This window comes from Pelophylax lessonae (genome assembly GCF_965119305.1).
Source record: "Pelophylax lessonae genome assembly, chromosome: 2".
Lineage (NCBI taxonomy): Eukaryota > Metazoa > Chordata > Amphibia > Anura > Ranidae > Pelophylax > Pelophylax lessonae.
Window position 1 is genome coordinate 434,886,824 of NC_138769.1, and position 22,559 is coordinate 434,909,382.

The following is a 22,559-nucleotide window of genomic DNA, read 5'->3' on the forward strand; positions in this document are numbered from 1 at the left end:
GTACTGTAACAATCAACTTTGTGAACCATTTTACTTAATATTCGGAGTGGTGATTCCCGGTTGTAGAACTGGGGTTCCGATGCATTTCGGCATTATTGTAATAGCCTTTATCAAGGAAAAAATGGTTTGGGTTACCTTTGCTGCTTGAGAAAGTTGAACCAGAAATACATCATGGTTTAAAACACACTAAAAAAAAAACACCAAATATTGCATCAAATTGAAGGGATAGGGGTTATGACCTGGCCAAATTAAAGTCCTCATTTGATTCCATTTGAAATATTGTGGAGGGATTTTAAACAGGTGGTGTATGCAAGGAAACCCACAAACAATTTGCAACTGAAAGAATTTTGCATGGCGAAGAGGTCAAAGTTTGCAGAGACTGGTGGTCACTTACATGAAGCCAATTCTGCTACAGGGAAATTTGTTGCATACATGATTGTAAAGATAACATTTACTTGTGTTTTTATACAAGAATATCACCTTTTTCTGTTAGATGAAGATCTAATACTTGCCTGCTCAAATATCTTAAAAAAGTCAAACATTTCCTAGTTTTTTTTTTTTTTTTACATGACTGTATATATTGCATAGCCAGGTTTAAATAAAAAAAAAGTGATTAAAGAAATAAAACTTAAAGAAATAAAACTTTTCTTTTATCAACTAAGGATACTTATACTAAAAGCCCAGATCATGTGATTTTGTCACTTGTGTCACCTGGGACTGAAGATCTCAAACCTTACTAACATTGTCCAGTGGAGTCCCTCCCATTGCTGCCTAAACAAGCAAAATGTTACTGAATCACTGGCTCCAAGCTAGCTACTGCGTTTAACTTTAGTGTCAGCAACTTCCACTAGTGAATCTGATAATGGATAATTCTAGTGCTTCTGCTGCTAGCAGAGTCATTAATGATGGAAATGCTCATCTGACATCTCCTATTTTCTGCTCATTCATGTAGTTCTTGCAATTTTTATAGTGCAGTGCTAACTAGCTAGCGATGCTTACACTTGTAAGAGATATGTCTTTACATTATTCAGAATTTGTTGCAGTAAAATTGCAATTATATAAATGTAGCATTCAGCAGCAGAAACTATCTTCTAATTATTGATCATTTTCAGTCCGATGTTAACACCGACCTCCATAAAAAATGTGCCAACATATAAGGGTACTTAGGAAAATAGACCCAGCAATATTAGTAGAGTGGCGGAGGCTTGCAGAATGATTCAGATCATTTCAATACCTGTTATCGTTATAACACAGATAAGTAATGGAGTAACTGAGGCATTTTTCTTTAATGTTAGCTATATAAAATTTTTATAAGCAAGATTTTTTATTTTTATGGTAAATGATTAGTATGCACCTTCACTTTACTATGCCTTACTAAACTATGTCATTATGTTACTGCTTTAAACTCAACACTTCTCTACTCCTGGATTCCTTTTACATCTTTGTTTACCAAGTATATATTTAATCACACATTCTATATATTCAGTGGATGAAAGAATGGAAGGGTTATCTTTTAAAAAAAAACAGGATAAATTTGGTTTTATGACTAACCAGCACAAATTAATTTATGACTTTTAAAACAGTTTTTAGAAATTTAGAGGGGGGAACTAATGAAACCAGATTTCTGGTTGCTTTCCATGAGCTACTACACCCTCCTTTCCACTGCACTTTCTTAAACAGTGTTTAAAAATACAATATTTTGGTTTAAGTGTATTTTTTTCCACTATTTTAATACTTTAAACGTTAAACCCTTTCCTGGTATATATTGCTGTTTGTGCCCCTGCTAGGGAAATTTACCCTTCTAAAAAAAAAAGTAAATCTTGACACTTTTACTTTTTGTCACTTATTACTTTGTGTGTATATAAATGCATTTTTTTTTTTTTTTAGTTTTAGATAGTGTGTGATGGGTTTAAACCCCTTCCTCAAGATTGCACATTCATGTTTATCCTGATGCCTATGTACTAATGTTTAAGTACTGGGCTACCTTGTGAATGGCTATATATCTGTCAAAGTGATGATTGGAGGTGAGGGAACGGGAAGGGCTTCCACTTGTCTGCAGCAGAACAGACATCATTTTATCAGTTCAAACCTCTCAGCCTAGGGGCAGTAGAGCTGGCCATAGACGGTGTAATTTTCACTTGATTTCCCCATCAACACAGTCAATGTTGATGGAGGAATCCCTCCCATGGTGATATTGCGTTCTCCCGGCAGGGGTTGGGGAGCCATCTCAACCGGGAGAACACACAGTGATGATTGCCGCTGGCAATAATTGTATTGAAAATCCCAACAGGCTGGCTGTACCCAAGTTTATTTATCCATCAATTTGGGTACAATCAGTCTGCCTATACATAATTTGAACCTCGGACAGTACCTGCTGAACTGGTCAAACCATCTTTGGCCTACTTAACTATCCAGGAAGGGCTGCTTTTGATAGATTTTTAAAAGCACAGCTTAATAAAAAAAAAAAAATATATATATATATATATATATATATATATATATATACTGTTGTTTTATATTGTGGCATATTTGGAATGCATTAATGCAAAATTAAAAGGTTACAAAAAGGTCCACACTTTTATTCAGAAAAAATTGTGACAGGAGCAGTAAGCAAGATCATTTTTTTCATGAGGACAAAAGCTGCAAGGAAAGTACGGAATTCATGTAAAAAATACTCTAGGTTTAAGAGGTTAAAACAGAGTAGTCTAATAACAAAGTGAACATTTCTTTTTCTAAGCAAACATTTCTTACCTCTTTAATAATTGTGCTTTAATGGCTTTTAATAATTGGAAAACTTTCTCTTTATCCAAAAGAAACTGTGCTTCGCAAACTGTTTCCAATAGCTGTGGTCACCCTGAAATTTGTGGTTGCTGAAAACACTTGGGGCCCTACTGAACCTTCTTTATTAATCACTGAAATGCAATCTGGCTGCATATATAGTCATAAATATGCATATTTTTTACCTTTTTATCAGCTAAGTTAAGTTAAAAAATAATTCTGGATAACAGCAATTGGAGTCACACTGCAGCTCTCACATACAAGTTGTTTTGTGGTCTGAAACCCCCCACTGAACACTGGTCTAATCAATTTAATTTGTGCTTCCAGATCCCATGTTGGAGAGTTAGGTTGATGCTTGTGATTGTGAGCAGCAGTCCAACTCTTCTAACTGCTGCCAGCACAGGATACTTTAACCATTGCTGCAGCACTTAGCTAACAGTAATTACCAGATAAAACAGTGTTATAGAAATTCTGATTTATCCTCACTGGTAGTCACAAAGGTAAAAATTAGTCCTAATTATGAAGAGGTTTGACTTTTATAGAATCCTATTACTAATAAGTATTAATGACATAAGTGTCAAGGACAGAGTCATGAGCCAACTGAAAAGAGGAGGTATATGATATTAGAGGTACTGCTTACACATAAAATATTTATACAAATTAAGTTATCTTACTTACCGTGAGATTCATTTGTGCTTAATGTCAATTCAAATGTAATCTAAAATGCTTCATTTGGAATGCTCTAAATGTTAAATTACATAAACATTATTGTGAACACCCTAATAGCATTCCCTCATCATGTGCCACATTATGTCCTTTCATATGGCATTGCTTTTCATCATTTTACTTTTTGCTTTACATCAGTTTTTTATTGCTTTTGTTTTACTTTCCTTTTTCATAAAGAAGTGTCAGCAGCAACCCCTGGCATATGAGGATCTGCCCTTGTTGGATTCCTACATGGTATAATATTTGTTCTCTTTGTCACATGGCAACTGAGATTTGCTGATTATACTTTAGAAACCAAGAGGTCTAATTAGCATTTATACTAGTTTTAGTTATTGTACTGCAAGTGTTGATACAGGCCAGGAAATGGTATAGAGTCGAAGACCTTCCATTAAATTGCTCTTTTCATATAATGTCATAATACAATATGCTATTATGGAAGGTTTCTTATACATCAGTCTGCTGTTCCTGTTTGTTAAGGTAGAGTTGTGAGAAAACAAGCTTGTCTGATCTTTATATAAACTAAAATAATGATAAACATGCACACAACAGCCAAATTGCAATATCTCTGATGTACAAATGATTTAAACCAGCAATTGTCAGCTTGCTAAATTTATAGAGCTTCAAATGTGACCCCTACCATCATTAAAAGCCCAGAAATGTTATTCCTTGTTTTCAAGAGATTTGCACTATTTTCCTAGAGACAGTCTAAGACTGCAGTTATGTTCCATGAGACTATAAGAAAATATGTTACAGAAACTACAGGAATGTTAAAGCAGAAAGACGACTGTCAGAGATTGCAAACAACCTGAAGAAGGTAGTGAGAGACTGCAGGCACACTAAATGAGTTAGAGACTGTGGACATGCTCTATAAGGCAGGGAAAAAATGCTCAATTCCCCCATCAACACAGTAAGAGTTGAAGGGAATACCTCCCGCTGCGCTATTGTATGCTGACAGTGGAGAGCTTTTCCAGCCATTAGAATACAGCTATAGCAGTTGGCAGTAATTAAATAAAAAATCCTGACAGATCTATATATCGACTTCAGTACGACCAGCTTGCCGATACTGCTGAACTGGCAACATTTCTATTCATCTATGGCCAGCTTAAGTCTGTGGAACTATTAGAGGGTGAGTTAAAAGACTGCATATAAGCAAGACATTCTAAAACCACAGTCATGTTACAGCAGATTGCCAGAGATCACTATCCTCCAGGCTCTTTGCAAATCAGCATTCCCAGAACAATGCTCTTTACAACTCCTTTAAGAATCCATTCACACTAATCCGACTTGGACCATGACTTGTCAGCCTGACAAGTCGCGGTCCATCACGCTCCCATCGTACAGTACAGGAGCCGTTCTAATAGGAGCGGCACAAGTCGCTCCGACTTAGAAAATGGGTCCTGTACTACTTTGGGGCGACCTGGAGCGACTTGCATAGACATTCATTTTATGAAGTCCGTGCAAGTAGCGCCAAAGTCGTGCTGCACGCGACTTCACAGGTCGCCCCGAAGTCGGATCCACTGTAGTGTGAACAGGGTGTAAAGAATTACTGCTATTACAACATTTACAGTTGTTTTAATTACAGTCTAATAAAACTTTTTTTCTTGCCATTCTTTGAAAAAATGAAAATGGCCACTGTGAACTATATTTCCTGCTCTCTGTCCCTGACTCCCCACTGTGCATTGAGAACTGCAAAAGCATTGACTGTCAGATGTGAGGATCCCCATCTTGGTCAATTGATGTTTTGCTGATTCAGTCAGGCCAAGGACAGTAAATGTGGGCAGTAAGGTCTCATGCACACTGCTGCTCCTAAACTGACATTTTGAGGCTTTTTTCCTAAGCCCCCAAATGAATCTCAATAAAAGTCTATGTGTCCATGCAGAGTTTAGAGGTAGTCAAACCTCCTTCTCCTGAAGGCAGAAGAAGAAGGAGCTTTTGGGCTTAGGTGAGTTTTTATTTTCTCCTTTCAGCATTTACAATAAACCAGTGTGTATGAGGCCTATGATTATCTAAACAGGGGCTTTATCTGAGTTTGTTGAGTTGGTTTTTTCCAGATGCTCTGGTTTTCTTCCAAAATCCTTTAATAGACAGGTACATTATCTTTCTCAATCTGACCATTTATTGTGTACGGTATACAGTATATGGTAGGCACTTTAGATTCTGAACACCTTTTGGGGACAAGGTGAAATGTGAATGGTTTTATATATTGTGCAACACACCGAATAATATGTCATTGTCACATAACTACCATAAAAAATGTTGAGATGACCCCCTAAAAAGGCGCTGATTTTAATAAACAAAAGAGAAAACAGGCGCCTCTGAGTTAAGACTGCGATTTTAATATGGCAAACAAGTAATAAAAACTTACATCAAGGTAAGTATAAGCAAACAAGATGGGTCCTTCCGGTGTCCATGTGGAGGCTGGGGCTTGGAGTCATCACTGTGGGTCTGTAATCATCTCCTCTCTTCCTCTTCCTGTCTAGCAGGAAGTGGGGGGGGGGTGTCACGGCATTGAGATGGAGGCGTAATGACTGACGCGTTTCCGATCATGCGCACTGTGGTGGGAAATCAGTGCGCGCTCCTTTTTCAAAGATCCGACTTATATTATCCAACTTTTTTATTATCCGATTTTTATTTATCCGACTTTTTATTAAATCACAGTCTTAACTCAGAGGCGCTTGTTTGTTTCATGTTTGGAGATCGCTTCTGCTCCCCAACAGGCTGGCCCTGAGCATCCAGACTATTTCCTCATCTCACCTTAAGACTTTATCATAGCCTTGATGTGCTATTATATGGACTATCGTTTTTATGTAGTGCTAACAGCTTGTGCCACTTTTTCCATTTCTTGGCTGATTTTAATAGGCCCCCCCTAGGCTTTCTATTGGCGTTATAGCCTATACCTTCCCCAAAGCACTTACCAACCCAGCGGCAATGGAATCAATGACATCCAAGCTGTAACTTTTTGTTTGCAGGTTTTTTTTTTTGGCTCAGTGTTCAGGGAGAAATAGATAGGGTTTACAAGATGCTCAAACAGTAAAAATCACTCTGCTGAAGTAGAATTAACTTCAGCCCCTCTCATGGGCCTCGGGTGTGCCTGAGCAAGCTCTCTCAATGTGTTCTCTTTTTCTAGCCACCTTCCTAATCTCCTTGTCCTAACAAAAGTCAGTTTCCCATTCCTTGGGAAGCTGATGAGGCCTCAGGCCAAAGATGCAGAAAAAAGTTACCCCGCAGTAGGCCTCATCTTCAGGCAAAACCTGTGAAGCAAAAACTGGATTCCTGAACTCACATGCTATCCAGACAATAACTGGGAGGCAAATATCCTTCTAAAAGTGCTTCATAAATATTTATCTCTTTCCAAAGCCCACTTTGCTGTCCATAAACTACCTAGTATTTGGCCAGTGTGAAAAAATATTCATAATCTATAACACTGTACCTTCTAGTTCTATATGTTGGGGAACTAAAATATTCATAATCTATAACACTGTACCTTCTAGCTCTATATGTTGGGGAATGCTTGCCAACAACACACAGAAGCAAATGGTTCCCTAGGCTTAGGGGAAAGAAACAGAAAACAATAACACTCTGACCTCAGACTCACTGTAACCTAGCTGCCCACAATTTTTAGGTTAGTGGCACTCTATTTTTGGCGGGGTAAATAAATAAGTTCTACACCTTACCTACAGCAATTTTAGTCCAGAGAAATGCAGCACCACCATGACAAAAGTTTCTAAGAGAGGATGGTAAAATCTTCTTTCCTTCAAACCCAACTGGTGTTGTGATAAAATATTTAACTGACTATTGCCTACTATTAATAAAAATGAAAAGGAGAGGTGTTAAACAACTATTACCATAGAGGAAGCTGATGTTCTTAAAAAAATAGTTACTGTCCATATTGTTTGTTAAGGCTTTCTGAATGCTTCTATGGACAAATAAGATGAAAGTCTATCTTTTTATCATAATTATTTTGCTCTTGAAAAAACACTGAAAAGAAAAACACAATAACTTCATATTTTTGTTGCTCCAAGGCCTGTATGGCCTGCCTTCATTAACATTATAAGAAATTCCATAATAAATCAGGAAATTCATTACCAGAATGCCACAGTGGTACAGTATATATCTCTTTTAAAATCTTAAAAAAGTAGAGATGTGAAGCTGATTAATGATGCAAAACATAGGGCTTACAGTGTATGTAAAGATATACCCTTTTCATTTTGAATGGCATAAGAAATGTTTAAGACACCTGTAAAGATTTGTTTTTGTCTGTGTCCTATTACGGAGATATAGTTGTATTTTTAATCCCAGAATGGAACATTTCCCTTCACTTTTTATGTGACAACTCAAAAATGTTGAAGTTCACATCACTTTCTATACTGGGGACAATGTTTATCTGCACTAATACTAAAAATGAATCCTCCCAGTGGGGACACAGGCAACAATAAACACCAAACAATTGTTCTAATCCTTCCATATTGAATACAAAGCTACATAAATTAGATACACTTCAATCTATCTATGAGTAATTGCACATGTTAAAATGGCCAGGCTAGAGTCCTGACCTCAGTCCCACTTATGTGATGTGGTGTGATCCAAAGTAGGTTGTTTAATCAAGAAATTCCAAATATATGCATGAACATATGCATGTTTTGTACATTGATCAATGAAATTAAATAGCAGCTACAGGAAGTGATAATATTTGGTTTAGAATAATGCTATTACTTAATTGGGGGTTCATACATTTTTCCATCAATATTTCTCTACAAGGTTACTTCAGTGAATGTTGTATACTGTTCATATAGCAGAAATAGTTTGTTTCAAACTTTATTTGAATAAATCAATTGAATTGAATCATTTCAGTAAAATGCTTAGTATAATAGTCAATATTTTTATAATTGAAGAGCTACACTTATTAACCACTTCTGGACCAGAAGGATTTTCACCCTTAATGACCAGGCCATTTTTTGCGATACAGCACCGCGTTACTTTAACCTCCCTGGCGGTATGATTATGTCAGGAATTCTGTACCAAAAGCGGTACAATTTTTTTCATGGAAATTTGGCGTTATGTATTATAGGCCTACAATTCTTAGTAATTAGTGACTTAAACCTGACCAAAACAAGACTCTAGTAGACATCCCAGATGTGATAAATTTGAAACACAAATGCATGAATTATAATCTAATCAATAATATAATTGTATTATATAATATATAATATATAATATATATAATAAAATTCTATTATTGATTTGATTATAATTCATGCGTTATATATATATATATATGTGTGTGTGTGTGTGTGTGTGTGTATATAGGTGTATTTATATATATATATATATATAATATAAATGTGTTATGTGTTTGTGTTTGAATTTCCCTCCCAGTTCTGCTCCCATGCAGCATTGCTGCTGCAGGGAATGGAACTAGGAAGTCATCACACCGACGGACGAGCGGCGGGGATCTTGGCTGGCGGTCACAGCAATGAGAGATCATCACACGGGTGATCGCGTTCAGTCGCGTTCTGTCGCGTTTTTGCATTTGAAACACCGGTAAACACACGTTCTGAACATCCTGAACGCAAATAATTGCTTTCCAAAAAACGACACTGAACTCAACGGCCTCTAAATGACTGTAAACGACCCAGTGTACATGGACAGATAAGATAACATTGAGGTGGGTTCAGGGGCTTCTGAAAACAACGCCCAACTGCTCAACTGCTCAAAAACATCAGTTTACAAGTTGCAATGTACATGAGGCCTTAGGAGCATTCAGCATTTTTTTCTGCAGGCAAATCACTTTCAAAAATGCAAAAAAAAAAAAGAAAAAAGTTTTTTTTTCTGCTTTTAGAAGCTGAAGCTTCAAAAACGCTTCCAGGCCAAAATAATGCGTATGGACACATAGGATAACATTATTTTCTTCTTGAAGCAGAAGAAAAAAAAAATCAAAAAATCAACAGCTGCTGCTAGGAGCCTACAGTAAATGTGTAAACCAGCCCTTAGGGTCCATTCTGATCTAAAGTATGTGCTGCATTGAGGTGCATTATTGAATGCGTGTTGTCTTGACTGCTAACATGTTGCATTAAAACAGCTCATAGCACTGAATGCATAGTAAATGGAATTAGCATATATTGAATGTCTCTCCTATGTAGTTTAATACACCAGGGGTGGGTACTGCGATACTAATGTGCCACCACATTAGTGGTTAGCTTAAACGAGTATTTGCAAATGTGTGCAAACAAAATCCCTGTTATTAACACATACTGTTAAACAGGACAATTCAGTTGGTTAGCAGGCTGGTCGGTACAGTAAGTTGAGCTTGGCATTTCTTTGAATTTGTTTTGCATGCGTTGCCCTTCCATGTACTCCTTGCTGCAAAAGCCAGTTATAGGTAAGGGCAGAGGCCACTTGTTTGTAATGTGTCACCACATCTTTAAAAGGTAAATATTTCAGATGGTGTGGAGACTAACACTAATTAAACTCATTAGTTTAACCTAAATTTGATTCACAATTGCTGTACATATATTATAATTGTCATATGCTTTAAAAATGTTATTTTGCTATAGCTCAGTAAATAAAGTTTAACCATCATAAAACCACCATGTTACACATCCTTCCTTTTCAAGCCAGCTTCAGTGCTGTGCTGTAACAATTACTTGGTTATGCAATAGTATACCCAAATTTATTTTATATGTGTTTTTAGAAAGAGATAGCTTTCTTTTGGTGGTTTTTAAAAACTTTTTTTTCTTCGTAAAGTAAAAAGACCGATCATTTTGAAAAAAATATATATTTCTTTTGTTGTTACTTTCTATGGCTAGGGGCATGTTGTACTCCCACATATACAGACAGGAGGGGATATATATATATATATATATATATATATATATATATATATATATATATATATATATATATATATATATATATATATATATATATATATATATATATATATATATATAATATATATATATATATATATATATATATATATATATATATATACAAACCCTATTCCAAAAAAGTTGGGACACTGTACGAATAGTAAATAAAAACAGAATGCAATGATGTGGAAGTTTCAAATTTCAATATTTTACTCAGAATACAACATAGATGACATATCAAATGTTTAAACTGAGAAAATGTATCATTTTAAGGGAAAAATAAATTTATTTTAAATTTTATGGCATCAACACATCTCAAAAAAGTTAGGACAAGGCCCTGTTTACCACTGTTTGGCATCCTCTCCTTTTTTATAACAGTCTGCAAATGTCTGGGGACTGAGGAGACAAGTTGCCCAAGTTTAGGAATAGGAATGTTGTCCCATTCTTGTCTAATACAGGTTTTTAGTTGCTCAACTGTCTTAGGTCTTCTTTGTTGCATCTTCCTCTTTATGATGCGCCAAATTTTTCTATGGGTGAAAGATCTGGACTGCAGGCTGGCCATTTCAGTACCCGGATCCTTCTTCTAAGCAGCCATGATGTTGTAGTTGATGCAGTATGTGGTCTGGCATTGTCATGTTGGAAAATGCAAGGTCTTCCCTGAAAGAGACGACATCTGGATGGGAGCATATGTTGTTCTAGAACTTGGATATACCTTTCAGCATTGATGGTGCCTTTCCAGATGTGTAAGCTGCCCATGCCACACGCACTCATGCAACACCATACCATCAGAGATGTAGGCTTCTGAACTGAGCGCTGAGAACAACTTGGGTTGTCCTTGTCCTCTTTCGTCCGGATGACATGGCGTCCCAGTTTTCCAAAAATAACTTCAAATTTTGATTCGTCTGACCACAGAACAGTTTTCCACTTTGCCCCAGTCCATTTTAAATGAGCCTTGGCCCAGAGAAAATGCCTGCACTTCTGGATCAGGTTTAGATTTGGCTTCTTTTTTGGCCTATGGAGTTTTAGCTGGCAACGGTGAATGGCACGGTGGATTGTGTTCACCGACAATGTTTTCTGGAAGTATTCCTAAGCCCACATGTTGTGATTTCTATTACAGTAGCATTCCTGTATGTGATGCAGTGCCGTCTAAGGGCCCAAAGATCACGGGCATCCAATATGGTTTTTCAGCCTTGACCCTTACACACAGAGATGGTTCCAGATTCTCTGAATCTTTGGATGATATTATGCACTGTAGATGATGATAACTTCAAACTCTTTGCAATTTTTCTCTGAGAAACTCCTTTCTGATATTGCTCCACTATTTTTTGCCGCAGCATTGGGGGAATTGGTGATCCTCTGCACATCTTGACTTCTGAGAGACACTGCCACTCTGGGAGGCTCTTTTTATACCCAATCATGTTGCTTATTGACCGGCTGTTCCTTATATGTACATTTAACTTTTCCGGCCTCTTATTGCTACCCGTCCCAACTTTTTTGGAATGTGTAGCTTTCATGAAATCCAAAATGAGCCAATATTTGGCATGACATTTCAAAATGCCTCACTTTCAACATTTGAAATGTTATCTATATTATATTGTGAATAAAATCTAAGTTTATGAGTTTTGCAAATTAGTCCATTCCTTTTTTACTCACAATTTATACAGTGTCCCAACTTTTTTGGAATTGGGTTTGTATATATATATATATATATATATATATATATTTATTTATTTATTTATATATGGGATGTCAGACTCATATACAGACAGGAAAGGGTACAAATAGACTATTTAGAAGGTGTCATACTCACTCATGTACAGGCAGGATAGGGGTGTATATAGATTATATAGCAATGTCATACTCACACATTTGCAGGCAGGAGGGAGAGGTGGCTGACAGTCTATAAAAAAAGTAATCACAGGCTAAATAGATCCAAAATTAACTTGTAGTACAAAATATAATCTGCAGATCAATCAAACAAGGCGTATGCTATATTCATTTCTACCATACCTACTGAACGCTGCTTAGAAAAACTTTGCATACTTGTTCTTTTTATATTCTATATTTTGCAACATCAGCTTTATTTGAGCAAAAAATTGTGTAAAATATGCATAATTAGTAAAACAGTAGGCCACATTTGTGTTGTTCAGGGATGCATTTTTAAATGTATCAGGCACAGCAGTAAAACAATATTTTGCTTGTGCCCAGTGGCAAACACCATGCAGTTATGTGTCGCATTAAGATATAATTATTTCCTCTGCCCAAGAGCAAATGGAAAAAACAAACAATAATACCATATATTATTAAAGAAATGACTATTTTGAAATATCACTAATAGAACGGAGATGTTGGTTGCTGCAAGTTTTACATACAAGACTGAAACAAAGCTGAAATTTCAACTCTGTGAACAAAGCAATCAATCTGGGCTGAAAAATCTTTAAACTGTGTACAATGCTCTGTGCCCTGCAGTGTCTCAAACATCGGGCAATAAAAGTGCTTGTTTCAAGACAGGTATGGTAAATCAACGTCTGCTTCAACATATCGCTGTTAATGAGGAAAAGGCCAATGTGAATGCTCTATGTAAGGAATCAATGACTAAGACAGTAAAAATACTTTTATCCCTAAGCATGTTCAGGCAGTCAAGAAACATTCTGTTTATCTGATAGTAGTCCCACCATTTGATGTTAAGGTGCAAACATCTACAATACATACCATAGCCACTATATGCTAGACTTATTCTAATGTTCTTCTCATTAATGCATAATGCCTGAACATTTATAAGTTATGACAATTTTTTTTTTTAGACATCTCCAATATAGGTGGACAAGGGCAAGCTAAGTAAACCAAACATATGTTGTAACATATACAGTCATGGCCAAAAATATTGCCACCCCTGCACCTCTGTCAGATAATGCACCATTTTGCCCAGAAAATTGTTGCAATTACAAATGTTTAGACATTCTCATGTTTATTTCTTTAGTTTGTATTAGTATGACACAAAAAAGTGTTTTATGAAACAAAAAATATAAAAAAAAGGGAAACAAAAAGCCAAATCGGACACATTCCACGCAAAACTCAAAAAATGGACTGGACAAAATTATTGGCACCCTCAATTTAATATTTGGTAGCGCACCCCTTGAAAAAATAACTAAAATCAATTGCTTCCTGTAACTATCAGTGAGTTTCTTACACCTCTCTAATGGAATTTTAGACCACTCTTCTTTTGCCAACTGCTCCAGGTCTCTCAGATTGGAATTGGAACTGCTGTTTTAAGATCTCTATGGGATTTAGATTTGGACTCATTGCTGGCCAGTTCAATATTCTCCAGCGCTTTGTCCTAAACTATTTCTGGGTGCTTTTTGATGTGTGCTTTGGGTCATTGTTATGCTGTAAGACCCATGATCTCTGACAGAGACCCAACTTTCTGACACTGGGCCTTAGATAGCATCCCAGGATTCTTTGGTAGTCTTAAGATTTGATATGTTTTTGTGTCAGCAGAGGAGCCCTCCTGGGTCTCCTACCATATCATCCCTTTGATGGTGATGTATGGCTGACACAGTTGTACCCTGTGCCCAAAGGTCGGCTAGAATTTGTCTGGAAGTTGATCGAGGTTCTTTATCCACTATTCAAACAATCCTTCATTGCGTTTTCTAATAATTTTTTCTTTTTTGTCCACATCCAGGGAGATTAGCTACAGTGCCATGGGCTGTAAATGTCTTGACAATGTAGCACACAGTGGACACAGGAACATGGAGATGGACTTGTAACCTAGAGATTGTCCATGCTTTTCCACAATTTTTGTTCTCAAATATTCAGACAATTCTTTGCTGCTCTTTCTCTTGAGTAAATATTTTACTATTTTAGCTAGTTTCTGGTGTGATTTATATATTGTCATCATCTGTTAATTGATACAGGGGAGTTCAATTACAAATTACAGAAGTATTAAAAACTTGGAATGCAATTATTTCTTACAATTTTGAGAAAAGTCAAAAGATTTTGCCAAAAGATTTGCCCAGTCCATTTTTGGAGTTTTGCGTTGAATGTGTCAAATCTGGCTTTTTGTTTCTCTGCTTTTTTATTGTCATACGAATACAAACAAAAGAAATAAACATGAGAATGCCTAAACATTTGTAATTGCAACAATTTTCTAGGCGAAGTGGTGCATTATCTGACAGAAATGCAGGGGTGGCAATATTATTGGCCGTGACTGTATAGTGTATCAAAACAGCTCCCAGACAGTTGACATGCTTCTTTCCTATAGTCACAAATACCTCCCAGGCACAAAAGTGCACATGAGTAAAATATTAAAGCAAAAAGTTTAAAACATATCTGTTGTGGGTTCTACAAGAAGATACATTTCAGCTTAATTTCTAGTTTACTAAGCTGAGGTGAAAACATTTTTCATTAGTGCTCAGGTATAATCCATTATATTTTTTAAAATGTATTCTTTATTGGAGTTTTACAAAGAACAAACATGTAAAAGCCATAACCGTAGTTGTAAAACAGATGTTCCGACTAGAAATAAGTACATTTAATGAACAGTATCATGATAAATGCAGACAGTAGGGAGTTGAGGGAACGGGGTAGGGTATTAGGAAGGCAGGAGGGAGGAGGGAGCACCAGCGGGTTTTGGGTATAGAGACAGGTGATCAATAGGTAGTTCACATTGGATTAGTTATATTTGAACAGTACATTTTGGATGATGTAACCAAAGCGACCACATAGCCCTAAATATTTCTAAGTGCAGGTTTTTCCTAGCAACTATTCTTTTCATTTCACACTGGAAGTTGAAATTAGCTCTATCTAGTATTTGAGATGGAAGGGCTTTCACAGGTTTTCTATAGCCTGGCAGCATATAGTAAGTGGATGACAATATATCTGGATTGGGGTGGATACTTTATATGCCGATATGTAGTAGAATTAATGTGGGAGGCGGGGGTGAGGATATCTCAAGTGTGGAGGGAATCAGAAAAAATATTTGGTTCCAGAAGGATATTAGGGATTTGCAGAACCAGAGGGTGTGGACAATGGAGCCAGTGCTTCCACAGTATTTCCATTTTAGATAATGGAGTCAAATACCATCTGTGAATGGTTTTCTAGTAGGATTCCCAGTGGTTGGTGCAGTGGGATGCTTTGAAAGTTTCTCTAAATGCTTGCAGCCACTGGTCTTGGGGGAAAGGAGTATTCAATTCCTCAGCCCATTTGTTCAGAGTGTTCACTTGGGAGCAGGGGCATGAATATACCAGGGAGATACCTTTTTTAGGGCAAGGGGTAGAGAAGTAATGCTGAAAAATTGGTGCTGGGATCGACACTGTGGAGAGTAGTTTAGAGGAATCCAGGAAATGAGAGATTCTTGTGTATGTGTAGGCTTCTGAGCTTGGGAGTTTAAACTTATCCTGGAAAGCTGCAAATGTTTTTAGGAAATTGGTTTTTACTATGTCACCGATGGTGGAGATACTGGAGGAGTGCTAGTCGGAGTGGTTCAAGTGAGGGATGCAGGAGGATATGGCCCTTAATGGTATTTGTAGTGATCTAGCAGGTGAATTAGGGGGGTAGGGTGAGCATTCAGTGGGGTTGGAGAGTATCCTGCTTCAATCAGTAAAAAGTAGACTGTTAGGGTAGCGGGCTGTGAATACAAAGCTTCCATTATTGACGATATTATTTCTGGTGTAGGATGCCATCAAAAGTATAGTTGATCTAAAATTGAGGCATAGTAAAAATTGCTGACATGAAGTAGTCCTACACCACCTTTTCCGTTGGGTCTGTATAGTATGTATCTAGCACATCTAGGTGGTTTAGAGTCCCAAACAAAGCCAAACAAAATCAGTTAGTTGTCTCTGGATCAAAGTTAGGAGAAAGTTAGGAATAGGTATAATTTGTGTACAAAATAAATAGAGAAGCTTAGACAATATAATCATTTTGATGGTGGCGATACGCCCGAGTTTTGAAAGGCCTATGCAGCGTATGGATTTTAAGAGGGTGGGCAGATTTCAGGAGAAGGCATGGTAGTTTAAATTGGTCAATTGATTTGGGTTGGAGGTAATCTGTATTCCCAAGTATGGAATGGATGTGTTCACCCACGTATAGGATAGAGTGGATGTCAGCTGAGCCTACAATTGAGGAGGGAGGTGTATGGGGAGGAGTAAGGATTTTGTGGTATTTAATTTGTAGTATGACACAGAGCTAAACTGGTAAAGGGTGTCTTGTATTGCCTGCAGGGACTAGAGGGGGATAGGGACTATCAAAATTGCATCGTCAGTAAATGAGCTGATTTTTTGGTCCATGCCGTTGCAGGGAATACCCGAGATTTTCAGATCAAATCTAATTTTAGAGGCCAAGGGTTCCATCAGTAGAGTAAATATAAGTGCGGAGAGGGGGCACCCCTACCTTTTTCCATTTGAGATGTCAAACGGGATCGACAAGGTTCCTCAGGTGAGTACTCTAGCTGATAGGTTGAAGTATAGGGATAGGATTGCGTCTTGTAACCACCCTGTAATGCCAAATTTAGTAAGCACCGCCTGGAGGAATTTACAGTGGACAAAGGCCTTCTCTGCATCAAGGGATAGAAGCAGAAAAGGGTTTGAGCATGTGAAGCTTGGTGAGTAAGATTGAGCACTCTCCTAGTTGCATCTTGAGCTTGCCTACATGGGACAAAACCGACTTGGTCAGGACGTACTAGCTAAGGGAGAAACACCATCAATCTATTAACAAAAAATTTAGTGAGCAATTTGATATCAGTATTTAACCACTTTACCGCTAAGTACTGTAATAGTACTGCGGCAAAGTGGCTCGTTCCCGTCTGACGACGTAGACCTACGTCGCCAGACTCCTCCCCTGTAGGCGGCGCTCGGGCGCCGCCGGAGGCGCGCTCCCGCTGTTTTCATTCACAGCGGGAGTCGGGCCAGGGGAGGAGCAGCCCCGATCGTCGGGGATCTAGTGTGGAGATCCGCCCGCTGTGTGTAAACACAGCGGGCGGATCTCCATAGTGACAGGGAGTGACAGATCGGAGTGTTCAGCATAGCTGGACATCCGATCTGTCCCTGGCTCACACAGTCACCTCCCCCCCCCACACGTCAGTAAGCACCAGGCATACATTAACCCCTCCCTCTCCAATAAAATTAACCCCTTCACTGCCAGTGTCATTTTTACAGTAACAGTGCATATGTATAGCACTGATTACTGCAGTAATGTCACTGGTACCCCCAAAAGTGTCAAAAATGTCAGTCAAGGGTCCGATCTGTCCGCCGCAATGTCGCAGTCCCACAAAAAAAATCGCAGATCGCCGCCATTACTCGTTAAAAAAAAAACACCAAAAATGACATAAATCTTTCCCTTTGTTAGTAAACGCAATAACTTTTGCGCAAACCAATCAAAATACGCTTATTGTGATTTTTTTTACCAAACATGGGTAGCAGAAAACAAATTGGCCAAAAATTTAAAAAAAAATTGTTTTTTACATCTTTTTTGGGGGGAATTTCATATAAAAAAATGTTAAAAATATTGTTATTTTTTCAAAATAAACGCTCTTTTTTTGTTTATAGCGCAAAAAGTAAAAATCGCACAGGTGATCAAATACCACCAAAAGAAAGCTCTGTTTGTGGGGAAAAAAGGACGTCAATTTCGTTTGGGTACGGCGTCGCACGACCGCGCAATTGTCAGTTAAAGTTGCACAGCGCCGAATCGCAAAAAGTGGCCCAGACGTAAGACAGCAAAATGCTCTAGTGGTAAAGTGGTTAAAAGGGATATAGGCCTATAATTATAGGCAGCAGAGATATATTTCCCAGGTTTACTGATAGTAGTTATTATAAAGTGCAACATGTCTGTAGGCAGGGAACAAGAGGAACCAGCAGCATTGAAGAGGTCCTTTAGTTTAGGGCCTAAGATATCAGCAAAGTTTTTGCAGAAGGGGTTAGTGAAACTGTCTTTTCCGGACATTTATGAAGAGGAAGTGCCTTGATTGCAGAGAGGACTTAAGCCGTAGTAAACAGTTTGGAGATATTTTTGAGTTGGGCCTCTGTAAATTTATTGGGGCCAGGAAGCTATGGATTTGCTCTTCAGTAGGTTGAGGGGTGAGAGGGTAGTTTTTGAGGTTGTACAGGGAAAAATAAAAGTGGCTAAATGCATTAGCGATTTCTTGTGGGTTGGTTAAGAGTTGTTTAGGAAGTCAGTTTCATCGGCGCGTTGAGACAGTTGGAGGGGTTTCATGGAGGTGAATCAAGGCTCTTAGGTGTAGAATGAGCAATCTCTAGTAGCAACTGCTCACAGAGGAATGTGATCTTGAGTGCCTGGGTCAGGCTGGTCAGTAAACAGGTGAGGTGGTAGAGTAAGACCAAAAAGGAAATCTGAGGCTGGTGTAAAGTAGGGAGGGGAATAAAAAGAGAGAACCCGTCAACAATGCAGGTTCAATGTGCAGTATTACTGCTGACAGTTTCCAAAGGGGAGGGGATTTCTTCCAACAGCGTCCAGGAAATCTGAGCCAGTGGAGTGAAAGTTAGGCTTGTTGGAGGCAATGGTCTGCAGCAACCTGGCTAAGTAACAAATTGAGGTCATGTGTGCAAACGGGTTGTGTCAGGCGTCTTGGAGGGACCAGTCAGCTTCCATTTGGGAGTGAGGAGGAGAAGGTGGTCTCAAGTTTTCAGCAGGAATTATTTGCCAGAGCCTCAGTAGTTAAAGGCCAGCAGAGAGCTTGTGCACAACTTGAGTTTTCCCTTGAAATGTGATCAGGAGCTTAGTGGGGAACCCCCATTTGTATGGTATATGGTGGTTCTGGAGTGCCTTCCTTATCGTGGCCAGTTGTCGGCGATTCTCCATTGTAGCCTTGGAGAGATTTGTATACAAGGCAATTTCAGTAAAAGGTTCAGGGTTCACTTGGCGGCAAACATAACTTAGCGTTCTAGAAGTTGATGCACGCCAATACATCCCATGGTTTCTCTGCTGGGAGGAGGGGAGGTTTTGGGAGCCTGTGGGCCCTGTCAATTTCCAGGTCCCTGTCCATCAAGGTGGGTACTAGTGCTCACATTAATTTATTGCAAAAGTCGTACCAGCTCAGGTTGTTGTACTGATTATGTCATTGTGGGCAGTGAAGAGGTCAGACATTTTGTTTTTTACATGGTGAAGTCTCTGGTCCTGGTTTGTACCACATTTGGCAGGGATGTCACTGCTGCTGAGAGGTCTGAGTACAGTGTCTGCTTGAGGAAAATTTGCATATTCTTCATCATCTGCTCAGAAATGAGCTGGTCTTAAGCAGGGAAGTTATCTATGGCTGAAGGCTGCTGGATGTCAGGGAGAGGTAAGCTTGGATTTTACTGGTGATGCAGAGGTAGGTGAGCAAGGTGGGGATACTCACAGTTTGTTGCTGCTTGCTAGGGGAAGCCTGGGTGTTGTGGTCTGCCACTGCCAGCACATGGAGAGATCCAAGCAGCATGCTTGTGTGGGCTGCCGGTGCCATCTTGGTTGCAGCCTGCTTCGGCTGGTGGGAAGAAGCTTGTTACCTTTTAAGGCATTTTTAACTGTTTCCTCCTCTTGGACATTATGCCCTAATGTTGTCTGACCCTCTGGGGGAAGTTGGGAATGATTTATTCCCCATTCTTCGAGCTGTGGAGCTGCTGAAAATCAAGTGCTGTGTGGAGCAGCGAGATCAGGTAGCCATCCATGGTGTCGGCAAGCCACGCCCCTGGTATAATCCATTATAAAGTGCAAATGTTTTACTTTTGAGTGTTCAGAGGTTGAAAACTCATGTGTGTTACTATTTACAGGTGTGTGTGGGGGGAGCTGGTGTCACAAAACAAATTTAAGGTAATGTTTAGAAAAAGACCCTTATGTATTCCTGTTGTTGCCAATGCAAACTGGAAATTTAATGTTGTTGTGCCTTCTCTGTAAACTGCAGGAAGGCATGCAAGTAAACTTACAGGAAGGAAAGGATTTAGGATGAGCATTGCTGAGTGATGAATATTACTAATAGTGCAAGGAGAAGGAAGAATGTGAAGTGGAGAAGTAGGAGGATACGGTCTTTTGCCTATTCAGCCCCCTGTTCAGTGAGAGCCGAGCATTATATGTAGAAGTGGCATTTCTACTGCTTTTATATATGACAGCTTCTTGTTCTCAATGGTTCTAAGGAAGGCCCCAACCACATATTTTATACATTAATATGGAGGAGCAGTATCTGGTGGTTTCCAGATTTTAATAAGTCCTTTGCCCTTAGACTTCAGCATGGCCTTTACACACAAAAAATAAAAAAACAACAATTGTATATAAACCAGGTTTCCTATATATTTGGATCAGTTCATTGATCAGTTTGACATACTGTTTTCTTCTTGGTGTGCTACCACAAAAAGTAGTTTCCTATAGGGACACAGCTGCAGACTTTATCCCAAGCCACACTGACTGCTTCCATGGATACAGAGCATTGCTTGGCCTTTCCCCCTGCTCTCTGCTCACATGATTTGACTGACAGCAGATGGACCAAATGGCTCGGGCTGCCTCAGCAAAGCCTGCGAGAATTGGGGGTGGGGGTGGGGTTGGAGAGCGGCTACAGATAGGCAAAGCACTGGATCTCTGGCTCAGGTAGGTATAAGGGGGGGGGGGGTGAGAGGGCAACCCAGGTATTGGAACATTTTTTACCCTAGTGCAGGAAATGAATTAGACTTTAGAGCTACTTTTGTGTTTTGTTTTTTTTTTTCAAACATAACAATGAACTACTAAAGTAAAAGACAATATCTACTGAATTAAATAGTATTTTAAAAAAATACATAGCTTCACAATTAAAATTGTATTGTATTCAGTTGTATTATGAAAGAATTGTGTTTTTTTTTTTTTTTACTCTTGTTGTCAGATACATTTGCTTTTTCTAGACGTTTGCTCTTGTAAATGGCTGTATATATAAAAAACTACTGAGATATTTGAAACAAATATGTAACATGCATTGTGTCACATTTTTTAGAGGGCTTATTTTATAAGTCTAATGAAAACCAGTGCTGATATTAGTGCTGACCAGTATGATTTTAGCTGTTTGGTATATTGAAAAAAAGTTTCCCTATTGCATCCTAGAAGTCACAATTCTTTGTTATTAAATAATAATCAAACAATAACAACTGTATATACAATATGTATATATATATATATATATATATATATATATATATATATATATATTTTTTTTTTTTTTTTGTTATTATTATTACAGGTCAGTGTATGTAAACTGAAATATAAATAAATGCTGACGGTGCCTAATGTCATCTTGTATCTTAAAGGATTGAGAAGGCAAAACCTCTGCAACTGTGTTCCCAGAGCCATTAACCCACTGTTTTTTGTTTTGTTCTTTATTTTATTACCAATATTGAAAGCCAGTGCAATTTTTAATAAAAAAGAGTTGAGCAAGGCTCCAACAGAAACTTTCTGGAAACAGAGCAGAAATCTAGCCTTTTAAATTCCTGAAACATACAAGAAGCAAATGAAGTATTCAGTCAATGAGTGTCCAGAGAACCTGACACAAAACTGTGTCAAGCCATTATATTATTAGTGTATCACATCAATTTTCATCTCCTCTCAAATCAACACTTTTTAACTATACCCAAATATATAGATTTTTTTATTTAATCGCCCAGTATTTTAAGTTTTTTATTAATATGTAGATTGTTTCTGAAAACCTTAAATCACTTACTTATACATTTATTTTCTACAATAGCAAACTGTTCATGAAGAAAGCACTCGTTCATTGATTGAGGGAATGAAAGTGGATGCCTCCTATGTGCCTTCTACATACCTGGCAGAGATTGCACGCTTCCTGCAGTCTGTTGCTGAGGTTGATCTTCTACTAAACTCTTCATGTTTTAATAAAAAAGACTGTGAAGATCTCACCAAACAAGATGAGTGTCTTAAGGTAAGAAAATTCCTCTTTTTAATAAAATTGTCTTTTATTTCAATAGATGATTCTAATGCAGCTTCAGTGCTATTTTACCAGAATAAGTAGCTGGCTAAAAGATCATACAGGAAATGCCTGTAATTTTCAGTTTTCTAAACAGATGCAATGTTAGAAGCAACAATGCAAAACAGGTACAGCATGACAAAGAGTATGCATAAACTATGGACAACTTCAAAACTGTTTATGAAAGCTGAAAAAAAAAACATGACATTTTCAGAGCAATGTCACTGTGGCAACTAGAGGGATTGAAGACTTGGGGACAA

The 22,559-nt window shown here is 38.1% G+C and overlaps 1 protein-coding gene across 1 annotated transcript in view; it reads left to right on the plus strand.

Moving 5' to 3' along the window:
* DMD (dystrophin) overlaps positions 1-22,559 on the plus strand; it is a 3,625,631-nt gene that overhangs the window by 1,721,426 nt on the left and 1,881,646 nt on the right. Inside the window, exon 42 of the mRNA XM_082246191.1 lies at positions 22,060-22,254. Coding sequence (XP_082102317.1) covers positions 22,060-22,254 — 195 coding nt within the window. The remainder of the gene's footprint in view (positions 1-22,059; positions 22,255-22,559) is intronic.